A 21466-nucleotide genomic window follows, 5' to 3' on the forward strand; every position below is an offset into this window, starting at 1 on the left:
CCACTGGACTTCCTGTGTCACATACTTTTAAAAGTTTAAAACAAAGACAATAAAATAAACATATTGATTACCGTTTGACTCTTACCTATGAAAAGTGAGGTGAGTTGGCACCCAAAGTCCTGGTGGAGCTATCTGGTTGAAGGTTGGCATTCCTGAGTATTCTTGGTAGGCAAAATCCTGGAGAGGAGTAAAAGTGATTTGCCAAAAAGCCTTGGGTTAGAGTTAGGACGAGAAAGGATTCAGCTCCCAAACCCTGAGAAAAGCTTTGAAAATACATAACTCTACTGTGTGGTCTGAGGTGACCCCAACCAAGGCTGCCTCTATGTGCTTCCCAAATAGGGGAGACTGGGGGAACCAGCTTAGTCTCAAGCTCCACACATGCCCTTTGGGAGAATGGCTAAGCACAGTGGCATAAATTTAAAAAGCTCCAACCTTGGAATCCAAGCATGGGATCAACTGGCAGGGCCATGGTCCAATAAGGGCACTGAGCAGCAGTGGACACACTTCCTTAAATGGTGCAGGACAGCTGTTCAATAGTCATATGATACAGCTGCGTCAGAAACAATGTGGGTAGACTGCTCAGACTACTGTTCTCTCCCTTCTGGAGAGTAAGACTGACTTCTTTGGACTGTCTGAGCCCCCAGGGGGCTTGGAAGTGGGAGACTTCGTAATTCTCACTAATGGGGGCATTAAGAGACTTGGGAGATTATTTGGAAAAATAAAGAAATATGGGGCTGCTTAGAACCCAACTGGTTTTGAAATGAGATATATGGTTAAACATCCAAAATGAAAAGACAAAATATTAACCAAATGAATCTGCTTATCTACCTTTATCTACCTTTATGAACATATTAGCATGTGTACAGGTAGGAACTAATACATCCCTAGGCTAAAAGAAAGACTAACAAGGGAAATAAGGAAACATTTCAAAGCAAGCCCATGATAGGTGACTTAAGAGAAGATCCATTCATTAAGGTAAACTGAAAGGACAAAATGCTTCTTGTACTATTATTATTATGTGCCTGACACACGCAGAAGGAACTTGTTTCTTTTACATCTTCCTTGAAAAGCATCTCAGTATCTTCTTGGTTTCCCAGGACACCATCTTTACCACCTCTTAAAGCCCTCACTTGCTCCCAATCTACATCTTTATCAGAGCCCCACTGATTTGCCCCTTCGGATTATCCCTCTAAAGATTCTGAGATACCTAAACCAGGGTCTATATGTGTTGTTGTTCTGGTTTTTTTTTTTTTTTCTGTTTCTACTTATTACCACTCCCCTTGGTCCTGCCACTGATGGATGTTTGTTAAAGGAAAGAAGGAAAGAGGCTGGGAGGGAGCAAAGGATATTATGGCTGCACTGTAACTGAAAAAAAAGAGAGAACCACCATCAGAAAACAAACTGCAGGGAACTGGGGACTACCTGACCATGTATTACTTGACAGCTACTTATGTTATCATAAAAATACAATTCGTCTGATAACCATGGAAACCAAAAAGAAGGCACCGAGGTGAGGGTGGCTCTTTTCAGAAATCTAAAAACAATAAGAGGGCTGCCTGAAACCAGAAAAAGAAATCCAAGCACTGTACGCCTGAGGAAATCCTTTACTAAAAGGCCTGACAAAGCAGCGCTTTCTCCAGTCTCTAAAATCTCACCAGGCTTCAACAAGGGCGCTGGGACCGCTGGGGCTGATCATGAAACTATTCAGGCCTCTGTGTGCATCGGTCCCTTGGGGCCAGCTGCTATGAGGAAGGCTCACTGGGGACCTATTGTTATCTTAAAATGTACTAAGAACTGGCAGAGGAATATGTGTGTGTGTGTTTCTTCTCCAGATCCTATCAGGTACACAAGCACACAGTAAGTGCTCCATATATACTTGTTGAATAAATGAAGAAATCAGGTTAAAATTCAGGGAAAGCACAGCATCTGGTAAACAGTGTGTGTTCTTTCCACCACCCAGTGCCAACATCCTGTCAGGTTCTGAGAAAATCAAAGTCCTGTACTCAGTTCTGGGTCCAGTTTCTCCATTTGCCCAAGGAGACAACTGGAGTAGATGGTTTCCCAGGCATCTTCCAGCTCTGACAGTCAATCACTGTATTGTGCTTTTTTTGGTGGCAGCACACGCCTGGCACTTCTCTTTCCCCTCAGAGGGAATCTGATACCCATCTGCTCCAATACATTAATGTTCCCATCCTGACTGACTCACTTGGTAGAAACAACAGGTTCACATGCCAACTGTAAATGAGAAGGCAAAGGGGGCCCAGACAGAAATGGGGAAGAACTCCACTTGGCCCCGTTCTTAGGAAATCAGTACAGCACTCTTTTTAGGAATAAATATGCAGAAACGGAAGTGTGATGATTCTAAACATCCCTCACCTGAATGACTCTCTAGCTTACTAATACCTGTACTAATAGCAAATTATTGAGCATTTCTGTGCCCGACACGGTGCTAAGCCCTATTACACTTAATCTTCACAACAATCTCATGAGCTAATTACTGTTGTTATCTTCTTCTAACAGATAGGGTTCTATCCTGCTCGAGGTTGCACAGTAAGTGGCAGAGCTAGGATATGAATCCAGGTGTAACTGACACCCTGAGTTCTGGCTCTTCAGATGGCTTTTCCACCTGTTCTTCATTGTGGTCCTGTGAGCGAGGCAGGACAGGATTGATCACCTTTACTTTAAAGATGGAGAAACTAGTCTCGGGACAGGCTTTGCGATTTGCACAAAACACAGAAGACATAAAAGGTGCCTGGCCTCAAACACTCGCTCCTGCGTTCCGAGATGAGGGTTCTTCCCATCTTCCTCTTCGACTTCATTAACAGACTCGCACAACCTCCAGGCTGAAGGCAACCGCAGAGATCCACCTTCCTGGCCCCGTTTCACAAAAGGGGAAACCAAGGCACAGATGTTCTCCGGAGCAGCTAAGCCTCCAAGTGCCAGCAGAGCGCGGGGCCGCGGGCGGCCTGAGGGCAGCCCTCCCGGTGCAGCCGGGGCCAGGTGCTCAGACTCCTTGGCCGGCAGCCTCGCGAAGCGCCCGAGGTCCCCGGGAGGCAGCCCCAGGGCGCCCGAGCCCCCTCCCCAGGGCCGCCCCCCGCTCCGGGGCCAGGGCATCCCGGGGTCTCGGGCTGTCTCCCCCTTACCTCGCCGGGAGCTGTCCGGGGCGCTAGCCCACAGCACCGCGGGCCTCGGGCGCCGGGGCCGCAGCCACCTGAGCGAGGACTGCGGCGCGGGGCCAGGGGCGGGCACGCCTCGAGCCCCGCCTAGGGGCGGTATTTGCCGCGCTGGTGCGGGGCGGCAGCCGTCACGTGACGCGCGGGGAGGGGATGCCGGGAGCGGCGGGCGCGCGGCCGGGCTGGGCTTCCGGACCACCGCGGCGGAAAGGAACCCGGAGTCTCCTCAGGGAGGGTAGGGAGAGGGAGACGTGAACGGGGCGGATGAGGCTTCAGACGCTACGAAGTTGAGCTCGCGGAAGGACGATTAAGGCTGGTACTGCATGGCCCCCTGGAGCAGAAATAGAATCGGTGGGTGGAAATTGCAGGCAGGCGACTGGGGTCACTATGAAGAAGATTCTTCCAGTCACCAGTTATCTGTCGGTGTAATGGGCTGTTCCAGGAGGTAATGAGCAACTTTGTAGGTGTGCGCAGAGGGGCTGGTTCATTCATTCAACGAACTGACCGCTGGCTATGGTCCAAATAATATGCTGGGAGTATATATTAAATGATTTTATGTATACACACTACCTGTCACATACTTGTTGCTGCTGCTGCTGTTATTATGGGCACAGACGTGAACAAAGCTGATGTGGCTTCTGTCCTCCTTAAGTTAATTTCTGAGTGAAGAAGGTAGACATTAATCAGATATCATTTAAATAATTTGTAGTAAGTGCATGGGAAGAACCCAGATTTAAAACTAGGGGGCAAGGGAGGGTGGTCAGGAGTTAGCCAGACAGAAGAGAGGCCGGTAAAGCCTCTATGAAAGCTCTTGGGTGGGGTGGGGCAAAGAAGAGAAGATTGCTCTTTGGGTAAATGGAAGATGTCCAGTTTGTCTGAAGCTTATTGTGTTGACAAAGAACAGTGTAAGTGAAATTAAAGCCAGGTAGGGATCAGATCATGCAACATTTAGTAAGGCACAGTAAGGATTTAAAAATTTTATGTAAAAGGAAGGCAAAGAAGGGGTGAAGGATGTGGGTGATTTGAGACCCCCCCTTCCTCTTTTAGTATGATAGGAGTCGTGGGGAAGATCCCTTGAAAAAGGAAATGGCAACCCACTCCCATTTTCTTGCCTGGAAAATTCTGTGGACATAGGAGCCTGGCAGGCTACAGTCCATGGGTTCACAAAGAGTCAGACCAAACCTTAAAAAAAAAAAAAAGAAGAAGAAGTATGCCAGCTACTATGTGGAGAATAGACAAAGTAAGAGTGGAAGCATGGAGGTTGGTTAAAACTTGGACTGGAGTGATGGTAGTGAAGATGGAAGTAGATTCAAGGAACTTTATTGAGGTAGTCAGCCTCAAGGCTTGATAGGGGAAACTAGGGGGATTCCCCAGTCTTTTAGCTTAACGTGATTGGATCCATGAAAATGCTATTTTGTGAACTATTATCAGTGTCAGTTCAGTCGCTCAGTCATGTCCGACTCTTTGCAACCCCATGAACTGTAGCACGCCAGGCCTCCCTGTCCATCACCAACTCCAGGAGTCCACCAAAACCCATGTCCATTGAGTCGGTGATGCCATCCAGCCATCTCATCCTCTGTTGTCCCCTTCTCCTCCTGCCCCCAATCCCTCCCAGCATCAGGGTCTTTTCAAATGAGTCAGCTCTTTGCATCAGGTGGCCAAAGTATTGGAGTTTCAGCTTCAACATCAGTCCTACCAATGAATGTTCAGGACTGATCTCCTTTAGGATGGACTGGTTGGATCTCCTTGTAGTTGAAGGGACTCTCAAGGATCTTCTCCAACACCACAGTTCAAAAGCATCAATTCTTTGGCGCTCAGCTTTCTTTATAGTCCAACTCACACATCCATATATGACTACTGGAAAAACCATAGCCTTGACTAGACAGACCTTTGTTGGTAAAGTAATGTCTCTGCTTTTTAATATGCTATCTAGGTTGGTCATAACTTTCCTTCCAAGGAGTAAGCGTCTTTTAATTTCATGGCTGCAATCACCATCTGCAGTGATTTTGGAGCCCCCAAAAATAAAGTCAGCCACTGTTTCTACTATTTCCCCATCTATTTGCCATGAAGTGATGGGACCAGATGCCATGATCTTAGTTTTCTGAATGTTGAGCTTTAAGCCAACTTTTTCACTCTCCTCTTTCACTTTCATCAAGAGGCTCTTTAGTTCTTCTTCACTTTCTGCCATAAGGGTGGTGTCATCTGCATATCTGAGGTTATTGATATTTCTCACTGCAATCTTGATTCCAGCCTGTGTTTCCTCCAGCCCAGCGTTTCTCATGATGTACTCTGCATATAATTTAAATAAGCAGGGTGACAATATACAGCCTTGACGTACTCCTTTTCCTATTTGGAATCAGTCTGTTGTTCCATGTCCAGTTCAAACTGTTGCTTCCTGACCTGCATACAGGTTTCTCAAGAGCCAGCTCAGGTGGTCTGGTATTCCCATCTCTTGAAGAATTTTCCACAGTTTATTGTGATCCACACAGTCAAGGCTTTCACATAGTTAATAAAGCAGAAATAGATGTTTTTCTGGAACTCTTTAGCTTTTTCGATGATCCAGAGGATGTTGGCAATTTGATATTTGGTTCCTCTGCCTTTTCTAAAACCAGCTTGAACATCTGGAAGTTCACGGTTCACGTACTGCTGAAGCCTGGCTTGGAGAATTTTGAGCATTATAGCGTGTGAGATGAGTGCAATTGTGCAGTAGTTTGAGCATTCTTTGGCATTTCCTTTCTTCGGGATTGGAATGAAAACTGACCTTTTGCAGTCCTGTGCCCACTGCTGAGTTTTCCAAATTTGCTGGCATATTGAGTGCAGCACTTTCACAGCATCATCTTTCAGGATTCGAAATAGCTCAACTGGAATTCTATCACCTCCACTAGCTTTATTTGTAGTGATGCTTCCTAAGACCCACTTGATTGCACATTCCGGGATCCAGGAACTATTATAAGGGGAACATATTTGGTGGGGGCGGTAGGGGGGGGTGTCAAGAACTCAATGTTGGACTTGTTAAATTTTAAATGCCTGTGTGTCAGCCAAATGGAGATCAAAAGATATTTTGATACAGACCTCTGGATTTTGGAAGAAAATGTCAACTACAGAAATCTAACTTCAAAGACCTACAGGACCTTCTAGAACTAACACTAAAAAAGATGCCCTTTTCAACATAGGGGACTGGAATGCCAAAGCAGAAAGTCAAGAGATACCTGGAATAACAGGTAGATTTGGCCTTGGAGTACAAAATGAGGCATGGAAAAGGCTAATAGAGTTTTGCCAAGAGAATGCACTGTCATAGCAAACACCCTCTTCCAACAACACAAGAGACAACTCTACACGTGGACATCACCAGATGGTCAATACGAAAATCAGATTGATTATATTCCTTGCAGCCGAAGATGGAGAAGCTCTTTACAGTCAGCAAAAACAAGACCAGGAGCTGCGTGTGGCTCAGATCATGAACTCCGTATTGCCAAATTCAGACTTAAATTGAAGAAAGTAGGGAAAACCAGTAGACCATTCAGGTATGACCTAAATCAAATCCCTTATGATTATATAGTGGAAGTGACAAATAGATTCAAGGTTTTAGATCTGATAGATAGAGTGCCCGAAGAACTATGGATGGAGGTTTGTAACATTGTACAGGAGGCTGTGGTCAAAACCATCCCCAAGAAAAAAAAAATGCAAAAAGGCAAAATGGTTGTCTGAGGAGGCCTTACAAATAGCTGAGAAAAGAAAAAAAAAAAAAGCAGAGGAGAAAAGGAAAGATATATCCATCTGAATGCAGAATTCCAAAAATAGCAAGGAGAGATAAGAAAGCCTTCCTCAGTGATCAGTGCAAAGAAACAGAGGAAAACAAATGGGAAAGACTAGAGATCTCTTCAAGAAAATTAGAGATTCCCAAGAGAACATTTCATGCAAAAATGGGCACAATAAAGGACAGAAATGATATGATTCTAACAAAAGCAGGAGATATTAAGAAGAGGTGGCAAGAATACACAGAAGTCCTATACAAAAAGATCTTCATGACCTAGATAACCACGACGGTGTGATCACTCACCTAGAGCCAGACAGTCTGGAGTGTGAGGTTAAGTGGGCTTTAGGAAGCACGACTACAACCAAAGCTAGTGGAGGTGAGGGAATTCCAGTTGATCTATTTCAAATCCTAAAAGATGATGCTGTGAAAGTGCTGCACTCAGTATGCCAGCAAATTTGGAAAACTCAGCAGTGGGCACAGGACTGCAAAAGGTCAGTTTTCATTCCAATTCCAAAGAAAGGCAATGCCAGAGAATGTTCAAACTACTGTACAATTGCACTCATCTCACACTCTAGCAAAGTAATGCTCAAAATTCTCCAAGGCAGGCTTCAACAGTCATGAACCAACAACTTCCAGATGTTCAAGCTGGATTTAGAAAAGGCAGAGGAACCAGAGATCAAATTGCCAAGATCTGGATCATGGAAAAAGCAAGAGAATTCCAGAAAAACATCTATTTCTGCTTCATTGACTACGCCAAAGCCTTCGGATCACAACAAACTGTGGAAATTTCTTCAAGAGATGGGAATATCAGACCACCTGACCTGCCTCCTGAGAAATCTGTATGCAGGTCAGGAAGCAAGAGTTAGAAACGGACATGGAACAACGGACTGGCTCCAAATTGGGAAAGGAGTACATCAAGGCTGTATATTGTCACCTGCTTATTTAACTTATATGCAGAGTACATTATGCAAAATGCAGGGCTGGATGAAGCACAAGCTGGAATCAAGATGCCAGGAGAAATATCAATACCACCCTAATGGCAGAAAGCAAAGATGAACTAAAGAGCCTCTTGATGAAGGTGAAAAAGGAGAGTGAAAAAACTGGCTTAAAACTCAAAGTTCAAGAAACTTCATGACATCCGGTTCCATAACTTCATGGCAAATAGATGGAGAAACAACGGAAACAGTGACAGACTTATTTTTGGGGCTCCAAAATCACTGCAGATCGTGACCACAGCCATGAAATTAAGAGGCTTGCTCCTTGGAAGAAAAGCTACGACCAACCTAGACAGCATGTTAAAAAGCAGGTATGTTACTTTGCCAACAAAGGTCCATGTAGTCAAAGCTATGGTTTTTCCAGTAGTCATGTATGGATGTGAGAGTTGGACCATAAAGAAAGCTGAGCGCCATAGAATTGATGGTTTTGGGCTGTGGTGCTGGAGAACTCTTGAGAGTCTGTTGGACTGCGAGGAGATCCAACCAGTCCATCCTAAGGGATATCAGTCCTGAATATTCACTGGCAGGACTCATGCTGAAGCTCCAATACTTTGGCCACCTGATGCTTAGAACAGAGTCATTGGAAAAGACCCTGATGCTGGGAAAGATTGAAGACATGCAGAAAAGGGGACGACAGAGGATGAGATGGCTGGATGGCATCACCAACTCGACAGACATGAGTTTGAGCAAGGTCTGGGAGTTGGTGATAGACAGAGAAGCTGGGGATGCTGCAGTCCATGGGGTCACAAAGAGTTGGACACAACTGAGCAACTGATCTGAACTGAATCTAAGAATGCTGTGAAAAACAAATCATTGCAGCATACTGAGGTTTGAAATAGCTGACTTCAGTGATCCCACTGACATATCTCAGTCCTTAGTTCTATACAATGTATTCTCTAAAAATATATTCCATCTATTAATACCATATGATGAATTGTTGTTATTACAGATTCTGGGTGAGGCCTGAGTTACCATGCAGCTTTTCTTTTATAAATGGAAAGAAAAACACAAAAACACAGGCACCGTAAGTCTAAGGCCAACAATTTATTTTAAGCAAAGTCAAAGTTGTACACACTAGCTAGATACAAATAGCAGACCACTCTGACTTAGGTCAGATCAGAACAGGGGAAGTTCAGACTACATCACACTACAATGGGCGTGATGATTTATCTCATTATCTTTGGGCAAAGCTATAACATGTTTAATCCTTTGAAGGGTGTCCCACTGTATGAAACTGGCAGTCTTGATGTCTGTCAAAAAGCAATCAAAAGCCCGAGTTTCTGGATTTGTGCCAGCCAACATTATTGTTTTGGCGTTTCTATGAAACAGTTAAGCCTTTCAAAGGAGTGTAACAGCTTTCTACAAGAGCATGCTGTCTCTCTCATTGGTACAAACATCACTTGCCACATGGAAATTTTGTTTTTAAATATGTGCTTAAAATACAAGAACATAATTTGTAAACTGCATCTTTCTGCCCTCACCTCATCTATGCCTGCCTCTATCCCACCGCTAGATGTGCATTGATTTTTCTCCTACATTAGAAAGGACCTGCGCATCTTTGCATTCTGGCACATGGTTGGTATTTATTGTAAAATGATAAGTACACCTACATCATCTCCTTAACCGTGTGAACGTTATTTCCCTTGTGTTATAGAAAAGTGAGGCTCAGAGTGATTTGTCCAGGGTCAATATAGTAGACATCTGTCGTTCCTTTTTGGCTGTCCAGTATCTGAATTCATGCCTACATTTGGGAATTCCCCATCCTATGAACTTGCTGGCAATCAGAGCATGCCTTTCACTACAGAAGCTGAAATTGATTTTTTCTTTACTTTTCCACGTGACCCTGATGCTATAAATTAAATATTCCTTGGACTTGGAATCAGAAATACAACAAAGTTTTATCTTGGAGTAATTCTCTATGGCAACCATAGCAAATGCAGCAAGATGTTTTCTGAGCAATACTGGCTGCCATGATAGTCCAGGGACCTCTGGCTTGGTAGTAAGTGGTGGCATCTGCTGCTGCTAAGTCGCTTCAGTTATGTCTGACTCTGTGCGACCCCACAGATGGCAGCCCACCAGGCTCCCCCGTCCCTGGGATTCTCCAGGCAAGAACACTGGCGTGGGTTGCCATTTCCTTCTCCAATGCATGAAAGTGAAAAGTGAAAGGGAAGTCGCTCTGTCATGTCGAACTCTGTGTGACCCCATGGACTGCAGCCTACCAGGCTCCTCCGTCCATGGGATTTTCCAGGCAAGAGTACTGGAGTGGGGTGCCATTGCCTTCTCCGAAGTGGTGGCATCTAATCCTCAGCAAAGGTGGTGTCCTCACTGCACCAGTTGCATGGAGTGACAAAGGGGGATATGTTCCAGTTGCCTAGTCTCCAGGCCTCCTGGTGATGCTACCTATAATCCTTTATAATGAATTACTTTTCTCCTTACATCTACCAAAACTGGATTTTGGTGTTTGCAAGTTAAAAAATCTGACTCATAGAGTCACGTAATAGCAGAGCTGAGGACTTTGAACTGATTCTAGTGTTCCTTCCTAACATAAACCTGTACTCTTCAACAGCCCACATTTTCTACAGTACATTTTGATGTCTCTGAATCACCCTTTATTCACCAAATTTATCTTTTAATGTCAGGGGATTGTTGAATATTTCAGTCGCACAGTGAGGCAGCTGCCAAGGAACATAGTTTCAAATGTAGCAGCATCACTGTACAGTTGTTCATGTAATATTAAAATTTGTTTGTATTCTTATCCTTTATAGGCCTAAGCAGAAAATGAAAATACTACTTATGTGACTGAGAAACAGGTGAAAATAATCAGAAGTGCTTAGAGCAGATCTTTAGGTTTAGCAGAATGCTTATTGGACTAAAGTCAGCTATGTGTTTCTGAAGACAATTTAAGAACCTTTTATATAACTGAAAATATTTCATAAGGTACTGTGTTTAAGAGTGTAAGTGATTGTGTAATGTGTTTACATCTCAGCAACAAGTCGATTCAACTTTTAGATGTGTACTTTCTATGTTTTTGTGAACTTGCACAAAAGCAGGCAAATGGTACCACCTCCACTCCAGTACTCTTGCCTGGAAAATCCCATGGATGGAGGAGCCTGGTAGGCTATAGTCCATGGGGTTGCTAAGAGTCGGACACGACTGAGTGACTTCCCTTTCACTTTTCACTTTCATGCATTGGAGAAGGAAATGGCAACCCACTCCAGTGTTCTTGCCTGGAGAATCCCAGGGACGGGGAGCCTGGTGGGCTTCCGTCTATGGGGTCGCACAGAGTCGGACAAGACTGAAGCGACTTAGCAGCAGCAGCAGCAAGCATAGCTGTAATACTGAGTGCACACAAGTAGCAACTGTTCACGTCTCCTGGGTGACGTCTGTAATAGAGTAGGTAAGAATCTTGGTGCTTTATTTATCATTTATTATTGTAGCCTTTAAAAAATAGCCTTTAAAAATATTGAGGCTCTCTTGTGCTGTGTAACTTGGAATTGCAGTATATATACTAGCCAGCAGATGTCAGGATGGGATCTCTTTCTTAAGACTAAAGTATGAAAACACAATAAACAACAGGAGTTCCTAAAAGAATCAACGGTCTTCTTGCTCTTCAGTGCTCAATACACTTCAGTCACACTTCACAGTCTTCTTTAACACATATACTTTAGCATTTTTTCGACCCCTCCTCCCACCAGCACTTTTATGTGGACAGTTCCTATTCATCCAAATCAGTCACTTCCACGGGGAACCCTCCCTGCTTCTTCCCCATCCCAGGAAGCCAGAGCTCCTTTATTCTATGTTCTTACAGCCATGTTAGTTTACTCTCATAGCAGTTTACATAATGACTTAATTATTGATGAATTTAGGTAATATCCAACTCCCCTGCTATTTTGTAAGCCTCTTATGGATTGGTACAATGACTGAAATCTTCTCTTCTGTATCCCTCACCTACCACAGTGCCTGGTCCTCTGTAGTCACTAAATAAAATAAGTATCTGTGAATGTGAACACCTCCACCAAGGAGACTGGGAATATTTTTGGAGGCCTAGACAACAGGTAGTGTCTGAAAGCCACTGGTTGCTTTAAAAAATAGATTTCCTAAGCTCCATCCATAGCAGTTCTGATTCAGTAGGTCTTTGTTTAAAAGCTTCTTGTGTGGTTTGCAGCCTGCTTTGGAAAAGCCCTCTGCATGTGGTGCCCAACACTGCCAGTGTTCTTTTCCCTATTATACTTGAACCTCTCCTTTGGCAAGGGGCATCTGTGTATGAAAACTGTCCCTAGTATGCATTCTTTGATTCCCAAGTACCTGACACCCAGCCTAGTATCCACTGACTCTTAAAATTTTATGTGAAAAAAACATCAGGTACCCATAAACACAAAGACATACTTATTGTAAGAGTTCTTTTCCTACCAAGAAATGAGTACTACAAATATGCTATTTTACTATCTTATTTACATATGGAATTGGAAGGAAGGAAATAAGTGATAATCTGAGTCTACAGTATCTAGCACCGTTTCTGGCATCCCCCCTGCTCCCCCCCTACCCCGTTCTTCTCTGCTATTCATTGTAAACTCAAGAAAGGTGAAATTACTAACAGTGGTCTAAGTTTGATATGCTTAAGAAAACAGGCTGAAAAAAATTTTAAGTGCTTTCTGTCAGATCAGGAATAAATAAGCACCCTGCAACTTAGGGAACAATAAAGTAAAAAATACAAATTCTTTTTATGGTGATGAACTTCTAAGCAGTAGAAGGCTTGCTAACAACAGTGAGGGTTTGGTTAGAGGAAAAAGTAGATGTTAAATTAAATGCCCTTCTCTTCAGCTTCTTTAACAGCATCATTGTTTCACTAAGCTAACAACAGTATTTTACTAAGAATGATTTTCTCAAGATTTAATAGGTTTAAGGTTTAACTTACACTTTTATTTTTATGTTCAGTAAAGAATCTGTGTCTTACACTTGTGACCAATGAAAACAATGGTTATTACAAAAATTGAGTGAAATTCTATAATTGATGTGAAGGTTCAATAGAAAGCTTGTTAAATTTTATTCAGAAGTATACCAAAAATATATAGATGTTGAATTTTACTAATGATGGTAAGATGAGCAGTTCATTGGATCATTTCCTGGTTCTAATTTTCATCTAGCACATTTCTAAACATTTTTTTTTTGCAATATCTTTATTATTTCAAGTAATTTATATATTGTTTTTCTTCTATCAGCTGAGATAATCAGAGACAATGCAATTTGAATTTGGGGAAGAAGAGCATCACATACATTCCCACTGCTGCATCACACCCAGCAGGAGTCTTCATTATGTTTCCACACTGTCCCATATAAAGTAGTCTTCAGTCTCTTGGTATCACAAACATATGTGCACTTAGCTACTTTCTTCCCTCCTAAATAAACATACAAATTGGGGGAGAGTAAGTTATAGTAGGTCAACTGTGGTCCTTGTCAGATGACTATATATACCTTAGCTGTGAAACCAACAAGCTGACCTAATGGAAACAGTTCAAAAGGTCATGTTAGTGATACACATCTCTTTGGAAAACAAAACTAAAGGATTCTGTTTTTCAGAACAGGAATTTTCCTCTCCACTGAAAGGAAAGGAAAAGTATTTTGGGCCAAAAGATCAGATAGGAAAACCAAGAGTCAGTGAAGAATCTCTACCATAAATAAAGAGGACTGAGGAGTGAAGCCTGGGACACCCACCAGTGTCAGAGGTTAGAGACGAAGAGCCAACAAAAGAATCTGAGGAAGGGTGGGTGAGTGGAACAGAAAAGGCAGATAAGAGGAAAATCGAGCAGGCCTGGTAAGGTGGTTAAAATAGCAAGGAAGTGTGTTGAATGCTGCTGAAAGGGCAAGACAGGTTAGTTAACCTTGACAAGAGCAGTTCCAAAAGATTGGTGGGGATGCAAACCTAACTGGAATGGGTTCGGGAGATAACAGGAGGAAGGAATGAAAATAGAAACAGTCTTCTTGAAGCATTTAACTGAGAGCAGAGAAATGGGATGGAAGATGGAGAGGGGTGAGGATTCAAGAGGATTATGGTGGATGCTGTGCCGAACCACCCAGATTTCAACTTTGGATGAAGGAACTCAATCCGCCAGCAGCTATGAGGTTTGGCTACAGATACCACACAGCTGCATCCCCCTCAGGAGATGCTTTCAGCTGAAGGAAGCTGCCTGCATACAGTACACCGGCCCAGCAGCCCCTGTGCGGTGGCTAGGCAATCCAAGGGCAGAAAGGCCCTGCCCTCTGGCCTTGTTCAGGACTTCTCTGAAGGGCCATCAGCATCAGATACCTGTGGGACTGACTGAAGCTGCTTTTTCAACCAGGGCAACTATTCTGACTTGCCCAGGACTGAGGTTTCCATGCTAAACTGGGATAGTCCTGCGTGGTTGATCACCCTATTTGCAGCTGCACTACAGTTCAACTTCTCCTCCTGCCCAAACTTGTTTCACTTGCTCTCGGAAGTGCTTCCCCTTCCCCCCAAGAACTCCCCCTAAAACCTCCTATACAAAATCTCAGCATCTCCAGGGGAAGAAACTTGCAACAGGGCTTTTTTTCAGTCAGAGGAAATCACAGCCCTTTTGAATCCTATAGGGAATGATCCAGTAAAAGAAAAGGGAGGGAGATTTGATGGGTCACAATTGTTGGGTAGCTGATGCAGGTGGGATTGAGGAGTTTGGCCTTAAATAGGAGAGGGCTTTCCTAACGGAATCTACGTGACCTAGGTATCAAACCTGTGTATCCTGCATCTCTCCCTGGAGAAACCCATGGGCAGAGGAGCCTGATGGGCTACAGTCCATGGGGTCGCAGAGTTAGACGCCACTCAGCGACTAATACTTTGACTCTCCTAATGGGAGGGAGGGTACAGCTACTGGTGGGTGGGTCATCACGGGGTAAGTTTATGGGAGCTTTCCTCTGGATGCCGCTATATTCTCGGGGAAAGAAGAAGCAACACTGTCACCTGAGCTTGAAGATAAGGGGCGATCCTAGAGGTCTGAGAAGGTGTGACATGTCTATCTAGTGGATTAGAACAAACTAAGGAAATGCAGTGGTTCTACAGGACCCAGTTGAAGTTCAACGGTCATTATTTTCCAGGCAGAACCTGTCAGGGTGTTTCTTTCCAGACACTTCAGCTGCAGAGAGTAGGATTTAACCAGGATGGGGTTTTGCCAGAAAAGTATAATGACACTAGAGGGAGGGAAGAGATTTGAAGGTGTATGCAAGAATGATTACAACACTGGCTAGTGGAGTGAGTTGAGGCATGAAGGTGGTGAAGCACAGAGACGAGATGGCAGGATAAACATTATAAGAGGGTCTAGTGGGGCTGAGCTATTTGTATTGGAGGAAAGAAATCAAATCTAAATCTAGGCTATGACTGTGGGGTTGAGTGATTAAGGAAGGCTGGGGTCTGAAAATGACTTGCCAGAGAAAGCAGATCTTGGCAGGAGGAAACTTTCAACTTTTCCCCACCAAATCTAAACCTTTATTAAAGTAGCAGGCAGAATGCCCCCATCCCCAAATCACTATTGTCCTAAACTTCAAACCTGTTAATATGTATCTCATATGGCGAGAGGGGGTTTGGAGATGTGATTAAGGATCCGAGGAAGATTCCCTAATTTGTAGTTTAAGCAGCTATGCTGATGGAGCCATTTACTGAATTGAAGCAAAAAATTTCAAGTGAAAAGTAATGGGTCCAGTTTTGGACCTGCCAAGCTGAAAATACCTGAGATGGAGATGCTAGGTGGGCAGATGGATAGCCAAACATGGCCAACATTTCAATTTGAAATAAACATCGGGACTTTCTTCTAGATAGATGGTAATTAAAGCCATGGTCACAGCTGAGGAAGTTTATAAAGAAAAGATAATCCAGGACCAGAAAGTACTTCAAGCCTGATCAGTGAATAATAAAATTCTGCCAAAGATGATGGAACAGATAAGGGATTTACCCTAGATCTGAAGAGAATGAGGCCACAATAACAGGAAATGAGGAAGGAGTGGTATAAACCTATGGGTTTGCTGCTGCTGCTCTAATAAATTATTCAAACTTACAACAACACAAATTACCTTACGGTTGTGAAGGTCAGAAGTTTGAAACAGGTCTTGAGGGGTTAAAGTCAAGGTGTCTGCAGACCTGTGGCCCTTCCAGAGGTTCTGGGGGAAAATCTGTGCCCCACCCTTCCCAGCTTTTGGAACACAGAGGCAGCCCACATTCCTTGGCATGTGGCCGTATCATTCCAACCTCTGCTTCTGTTGTAACATCTTCTCTGACTCTGCTTTCTTTCTCCCTCTTCTAAAACCCATGTGATTACACTGGGTCCACCCAGATAATCTAAGATACTCCCTGTACCTCCAGAGTCTTCCCTGAATTCATTCTTTCCCCTACACTACATTCCTCCGAATCAACATGTACTGGTCTGCTCATTCCATCCTCTTTGACCTTCCCTTCTATGCCCCACATTGCATCTAGGTTTAAGCAAGCAATTTTGAACTCCTCTTGATCAATATGATTTGAACACCTTAATCAATTCCTACCTGGCTCCCCCTTCTCTACCCTTTCCCCATAAGATAAATGTAATTATTCCTTCAAATCTGAACCAGCAGCAAGGTGAGGTCCTTCAGATATCCATTTGTGTGGCATCCTTTGATGAACTATAGACCCCAAAATGGCAGTCCCATGATTGTCCATTCCCAGCTTCTAGCACAAGAGCATGGCATATAATAGAAACTGTAACTGATAAATGAGTTATTAATCTCTGGGACTTTTGTCCATGGAATTCTCCAGGCAAGAATACTAGAGTGGTTGCCATTCCCTTCTCCAGGGGATCTTTCTGACCCAGGCATCAAACCCAGGTCTCCCATGTTGCAGGCAGATTCTTTACCATCTGAGCCACCAGGGAAGCCCTTAAAAAGCCAGACCTTATGTTAAATCATCTTCCTTATAAATATTTGCAAGAGAACAAGCACCTTACTTTAAAATAATAAGACAGTTCTGTAATGTTGGAGGCTGTTTCACACTTTGCCAGATTCTGCCCTGTACTTTAGAGCAGGTGTCCCATAAGCCACACTCAGTTTGCCGCAAATAAGCCCTTTTTCCAGGAAAGACTAAAGACATAACAGCACCCCCTCATGACACTGAACACCAAGCAATTTAAATACATGGTGAAAAGTTTAGCTGATTTAGTGTGATAAGTTCAGAAAACTAAGCCTAGGAAAATCAAAAGGATATGCAGGAAAAGGCAACAACAAACTGTTTGGAGTCCTAATGAAATCAATCTAATGAAAATCACACTAATAAGTACATAGAAAGGAAGCAGAAATGAGAGACAGAGGTAAGGACAGGGAAGAGACATAATCCTCACACGGAGAAGTCAGCAGGCAACGTCTAAAACAGAAAAATAAAGTAACAACATAATCATTATTTACAGACAGGAAGGTAAACTCAATGTAATTCTTGAAAAAGAGGTGAATGTCATGGTGTCTGGGAGGAAAGTTAAGGACTCTCTCCTTCTCCCAACAAACCTGGAGAACTGCCTGACTTTAAAAATACAGCATTTTCCCCTTTGGTGGTATTACATATTCTCAGCCTCAAGCAGTAAAACTGCCTTTCATAAAGACTGCTTAAGAATAGAAGCATGTTGTTAGCAAATTCTCCAGTCCCAAACAGGAGGAACTCAATGTGGTTTGTAATAGTCTCAATGTTACAGTAGTCTCACCAGTGATTGTTCATTTGCAGCAAAAATGTGGGTTAAGAAAAATAAAAGCCCTATTTTTCTTATTAAAAATATAGACTAATAGTCCCATGCTTAAATGACATGTTTGTGTGCTGGCTTCTATAAAACATAACTAATGGAGAGGAATTCTTCAACAAATATACTCCAAACAGAAGTAAAAAAGTACACAGAAATGACTCACAAGACAGGGCCAGTGCAGACATAATTCCCTTATAATTCATACTTGCTAGAAAATGGAGTTTGACATCATGATGTACAATTATACCAACATTCATTGAGGCTGATATCACAGGTATAAGGGAATACCATGACTGTAAAACGTCTCTTCATACTCGCCAAAGAGTTTTAGCTATAAGGTCAGTTACCAGCGCCAAAGTTGTTCTTAACAAGTAGAATTTTTATGTTCATTCAGTCGAAGAGTCTCTTACATCTTTCTGGGCCTATTCATTTGCAGATAGGAGAAGAAACTGTAACCAGGTTCTTCATGCCATGCATTCACACGTGACACCCACTCTTCATATGCTGTCCAAACTCTTCATATGCTGTCCAATTTCTTTAAGATAAAAGGAGCTGAAAGGAAAATAAACCCAGAATTTGTTTTCAGATCCAGATCATCACAAGTTACATTATGGAATTACAGGACTGGGAAATAAACTTTACGGTTCAACACATTTTTCAAACAAATGATGGCTAAGCCTTGGCCTGGGCACCCAGCAAAAGCGAATTGCTGTCTTTCAAGGGAGCCCATCCCACTGTCGTGCAGCTACAAGTATTATAAAGTTCACTCTTACACTATATAAAATTTTTTGTTCATGTTCTCCTCTTAGGACATAAAGAAGAAATCTAATCCTCCTTCAAATGACAAGTTTTTACTTTGTCATGTAACTGTCAAAGGAACAAAACTCTGGAAGAAACAAAATGGCATTTCTCACTTAAAAAAAATGCATTTGAAAGGCAGAGAGTGGGGGAAAACACTGAAGTAGGGATCCAGAAAGCTAGACACATATTTTTGTTCCCCCACTGATTAGTCATATATTTTTTGTGTGCTTCAGTTCACATCTGATACAGTCCTATTTCAGTTATTATGAGTAGGGTGGTGTAAATAAAAATGTCTAGCAAACAAGGAAGTGCTGTCACAGGGATCTAAAGAAGTGATATTATTGTCTTGTGTAACAGTGCTGTGGCCAAAATAAGCATGGGAAAAGAGGCTCAGCATCATTAATCATTAGAGAAATGCAAAACAAAACTACAGTGAGATATTCATTAAAACTACTTCACACCCATGAGGATGGCAATTGTGAAAAACTTGGCAAGGATGTGGAAAAATGGTACTCTTGTACCCTGTTGCTGAGAGTGTAAAAATGGTATTGCTGCTATGGAATACAGTATAGTGGTTCTTGAAAAAAGAGATAGGGGGGTGCTGCCAGCAGCTCGGAGGAGCAGGGAATGGGGAATTACTGTTTAACAGCTATAGAGTTCAGTTTTACGAAAGAAAAAGTGTTCTGGAGATGGTGGTGATGATTACACAATACTATTAATGTATTTAATACATTAAATACTTAAAAAAAACCTAATTCTTATCAGAAAAAAAAGTAACAGTCATCAAAAGAATGGATAAACTGTGGTATATCCATACAACGGAATGTTATTTGGCAATAAAAAGGAAATACTGATACATGCTACAATATGGACAAACCTTGAAAACATTATGCCAGAAATGGTCACATACTGTACAGTTCCATTTATAAAAAATATCTGGGATAGGGAAACCTCTAAAGACAAAAGTCCCTTAGTGGTTGCCAGGGGCTAGGGAAGGGGAAAAATGGGAGAATGACAACTAATGGGCATGGTGTTTCTTTCAGAAGGAAGGAAAATGTCTTAAAATAGATTGTGGTGATGGCTGCACAACTCTTGACTATACAAAGAACCAATGAACTGTATACTTTAAATGGGTTAAGTGAATAACATGCAAATTATATCTGAATTTAAAAAGTGGTAAGGATCAGTATTCTGTTTTGTTTTTAAACTGATTCGTCTCAAATACAAAGGTCATTGAAAAGCAGCAAATGTTTCACTGGCAACTAAGTCAACCAAAAAAAAAGTTAAGAGGAGGAACTTAGTTGAGAGTTGCAAGCTGTTGAAGGAGCAAGATGACTTGGTAGTTTCCGTTTTCCAAGGGCTCCCTCTCCTGGGGAAGCAGAGTAACACCACAGACAGTGAAGGACAGAGTAAGAGAGACCCGACCTCAAGAACTCTGGCCTTAGGCCCAAAATGAGCCTTACACAAGATGACCGTGGTATGGCCGCCATTTATCTGAATCACCTCTGCCTCTATCCAGACCTATCAACAATATAGAACAAGGTACAGTGAAAAGGTATACTGAACTGGAAATCTAGCAACAGGGGCAATTCACTTCTGAGATTCCTATCAGTAAAACTAGAGCACTGATCTATAAAACTGTATCTAGCTCCAGTACTGTATGCCTATAATTCTACTACTTGGCGAAAGTCCCCTCTGAAAATGGAGTTCATTTGCAAAGAGGATATACAGAGGCTTAGGCCAAGATCAGGCAATGCAAATAGTTTCTACCAAACGTAAAAATCAAATAAACACTCAGGCATTACCATTAACCCTATCGATCCTTTCTTCTTCTTAAAAAAAAAAAAAGAAGTAACTACCTATTTCACCTTCTTTACAAATAAAAGGAACAAAATCTTCTGGATTTCAAAGGTTAGCACTAATGGAAGGAAACTTGGCAGTCAGTTAAGAACTCTGGATTCTAGGTCAAGATCATTTACTGAATCGCTGAATGACCTTGAGCCAACTATTGCTCCACTCTAGATACCAGTTTTTCTGTTTGCAAAACGAGGGGGTTGCTCCTGGGGATAAAGTTAGTTTTGTTTAGTTGCCAAGTCGCATCCGACTCTTTGCGACCCCATATACTTTAGCTCTCTGTCCATGCGATTTCCCAGGCAAGAATACTGGAGTGGGTTCCCATTTCCTTCTCCAGGGGATCTTCCCGACCCCAGGGATAGCACCCGCAAACCTTAGAGGCTCTTTCAACTCAATCGTCCTTAAGCAGGGGCTGAGTGATTAACCTCGTGGTCCGGATCGCCGCGTGCACTCGGTACCCCCACCCTGACCCGCCAATCCTAAGCCTTGCCCTCCTGCGCCGGTCGCCCTCAACGTGCATAACTCTTGCTCCTCGCAACTGCTTAGCTCTTGCTCCAAGGCCCCCACAAGACCGGTGGGACCAGAGCTGGGTGGGCAGGTGGCGGCGAGCTCCCTGCGAGTCTCGCGGCCACAGCCTGGGAGAGTACTTACTGACTCGCAACAGGGCCACATAGATGAGGAAGTTCCGTATGGAGGAGATCACATCCTCACGCATCTTCCGTTTCATCTCCTCCGGGTCCAGCTTCGGCGCAAGGCCCTCGATCCGGAACATCTCAGCTCTCGCTAACGACTTCCAGCTGCCACCCTCTCGGATCTTCTAAGCAGGCTCCCGGCGCCCGGAATTCGGCCCAACCCCATTTCCTGTTCCCGCCCCTCATTTTCACGCGTGACGACGAGAGCCTGCGAAGGACAAACTTCCTCCTTAAATTAAACTGTTCTGAAGGAAGGCGGCCTGAAGAGGGTGCTCGCAGTCTTAGCAACGCAAGACTCGTGTTCTTCCAGGCCTTTTGTTTAACAACCTCTGTCCTGAACCGGGTGCGCGTAGCTGAAGGGAGCCCGTCAGAGGGGGAGGTGTGCATAGGTACCATCATAAATAATAATAGTTAACACTTACGGAATACTCAG

General features: G+C 43.2%; 2 protein-coding genes across 5 annotated transcripts in view; both read right to left on the reverse strand.

Moving 5' to 3' along the window:
• FBXO10 (F-box protein 10) overlaps window positions 1-3843 on the reverse strand; it is a 43349-nt gene extending 39506 nt beyond the window's left edge. The window contains exons 1-2 of one of the 4 annotated variants that reach the window (XM_061425680.1): window positions 3144-3837; window positions 86-177 (exon numbers count right to left, since the gene is read on the reverse strand). The gene's annotated coding sequence lies outside the window, so the exon portion shown is untranslated. Of the gene's footprint in view, window positions 1-85; window positions 178-3143 lie in introns of all 4 variants that reach the window. The other 3 variants (XM_061425679.1, XM_061425682.1, XM_061425681.1) reach the window with 3 other exon arrangements.
• A 14019-nt stretch (window positions 3844-17862) lies between these two features.
• TOMM5 (translocase of outer mitochondrial membrane 5) lies at window positions 17863-21207 on the reverse strand. Its single transcript, XM_061425695.1, has 2 exons — window positions 20993-21207; window positions 17863-18238 (listed from the first exon to the last, which is right to left on the reverse strand). The coding sequence occupies exons 1-2, from the start codon at window positions 21111-21113 to the stop codon at window positions 18204-18206; spliced, it is 156 nt and encodes a 51-aa protein (XP_061281679.1). The 5' UTR covers window positions 21114-21207; the 3' UTR covers window positions 17863-18203.
• Between the last annotated feature and the right edge of the window lie 259 nt (window positions 21208-21466).

Source organism: Bos javanicus, chromosome 8 (genome assembly GCF_032452875.1).
Source record: "Bos javanicus breed banteng chromosome 8, ARS-OSU_banteng_1.0, whole genome shotgun sequence".
Taxonomy (NCBI): Eukaryota; Metazoa; Chordata; class Mammalia; order Artiodactyla; family Bovidae; genus Bos; species Bos javanicus.

What these genes read in the sequence shown, in the direction of transcription:
- TOMM5 (XM_061425695.1), bottom strand. Translation starts at nt 21,113, where the DNA reads ATGTTCCGGATCGAGGGCCTTGCGCCGAAGCTGGACCCGGAGGAGATG. An exon ending in TGTGGCCCTGTTGCGAGTCA is followed by an intron (nt 18,239 to 20,992) that starts GTAAGTACTCTC and finishes TTTTCCTTTCAG; the next exon opens with CTCCTTTTATCTTAAAGAAA.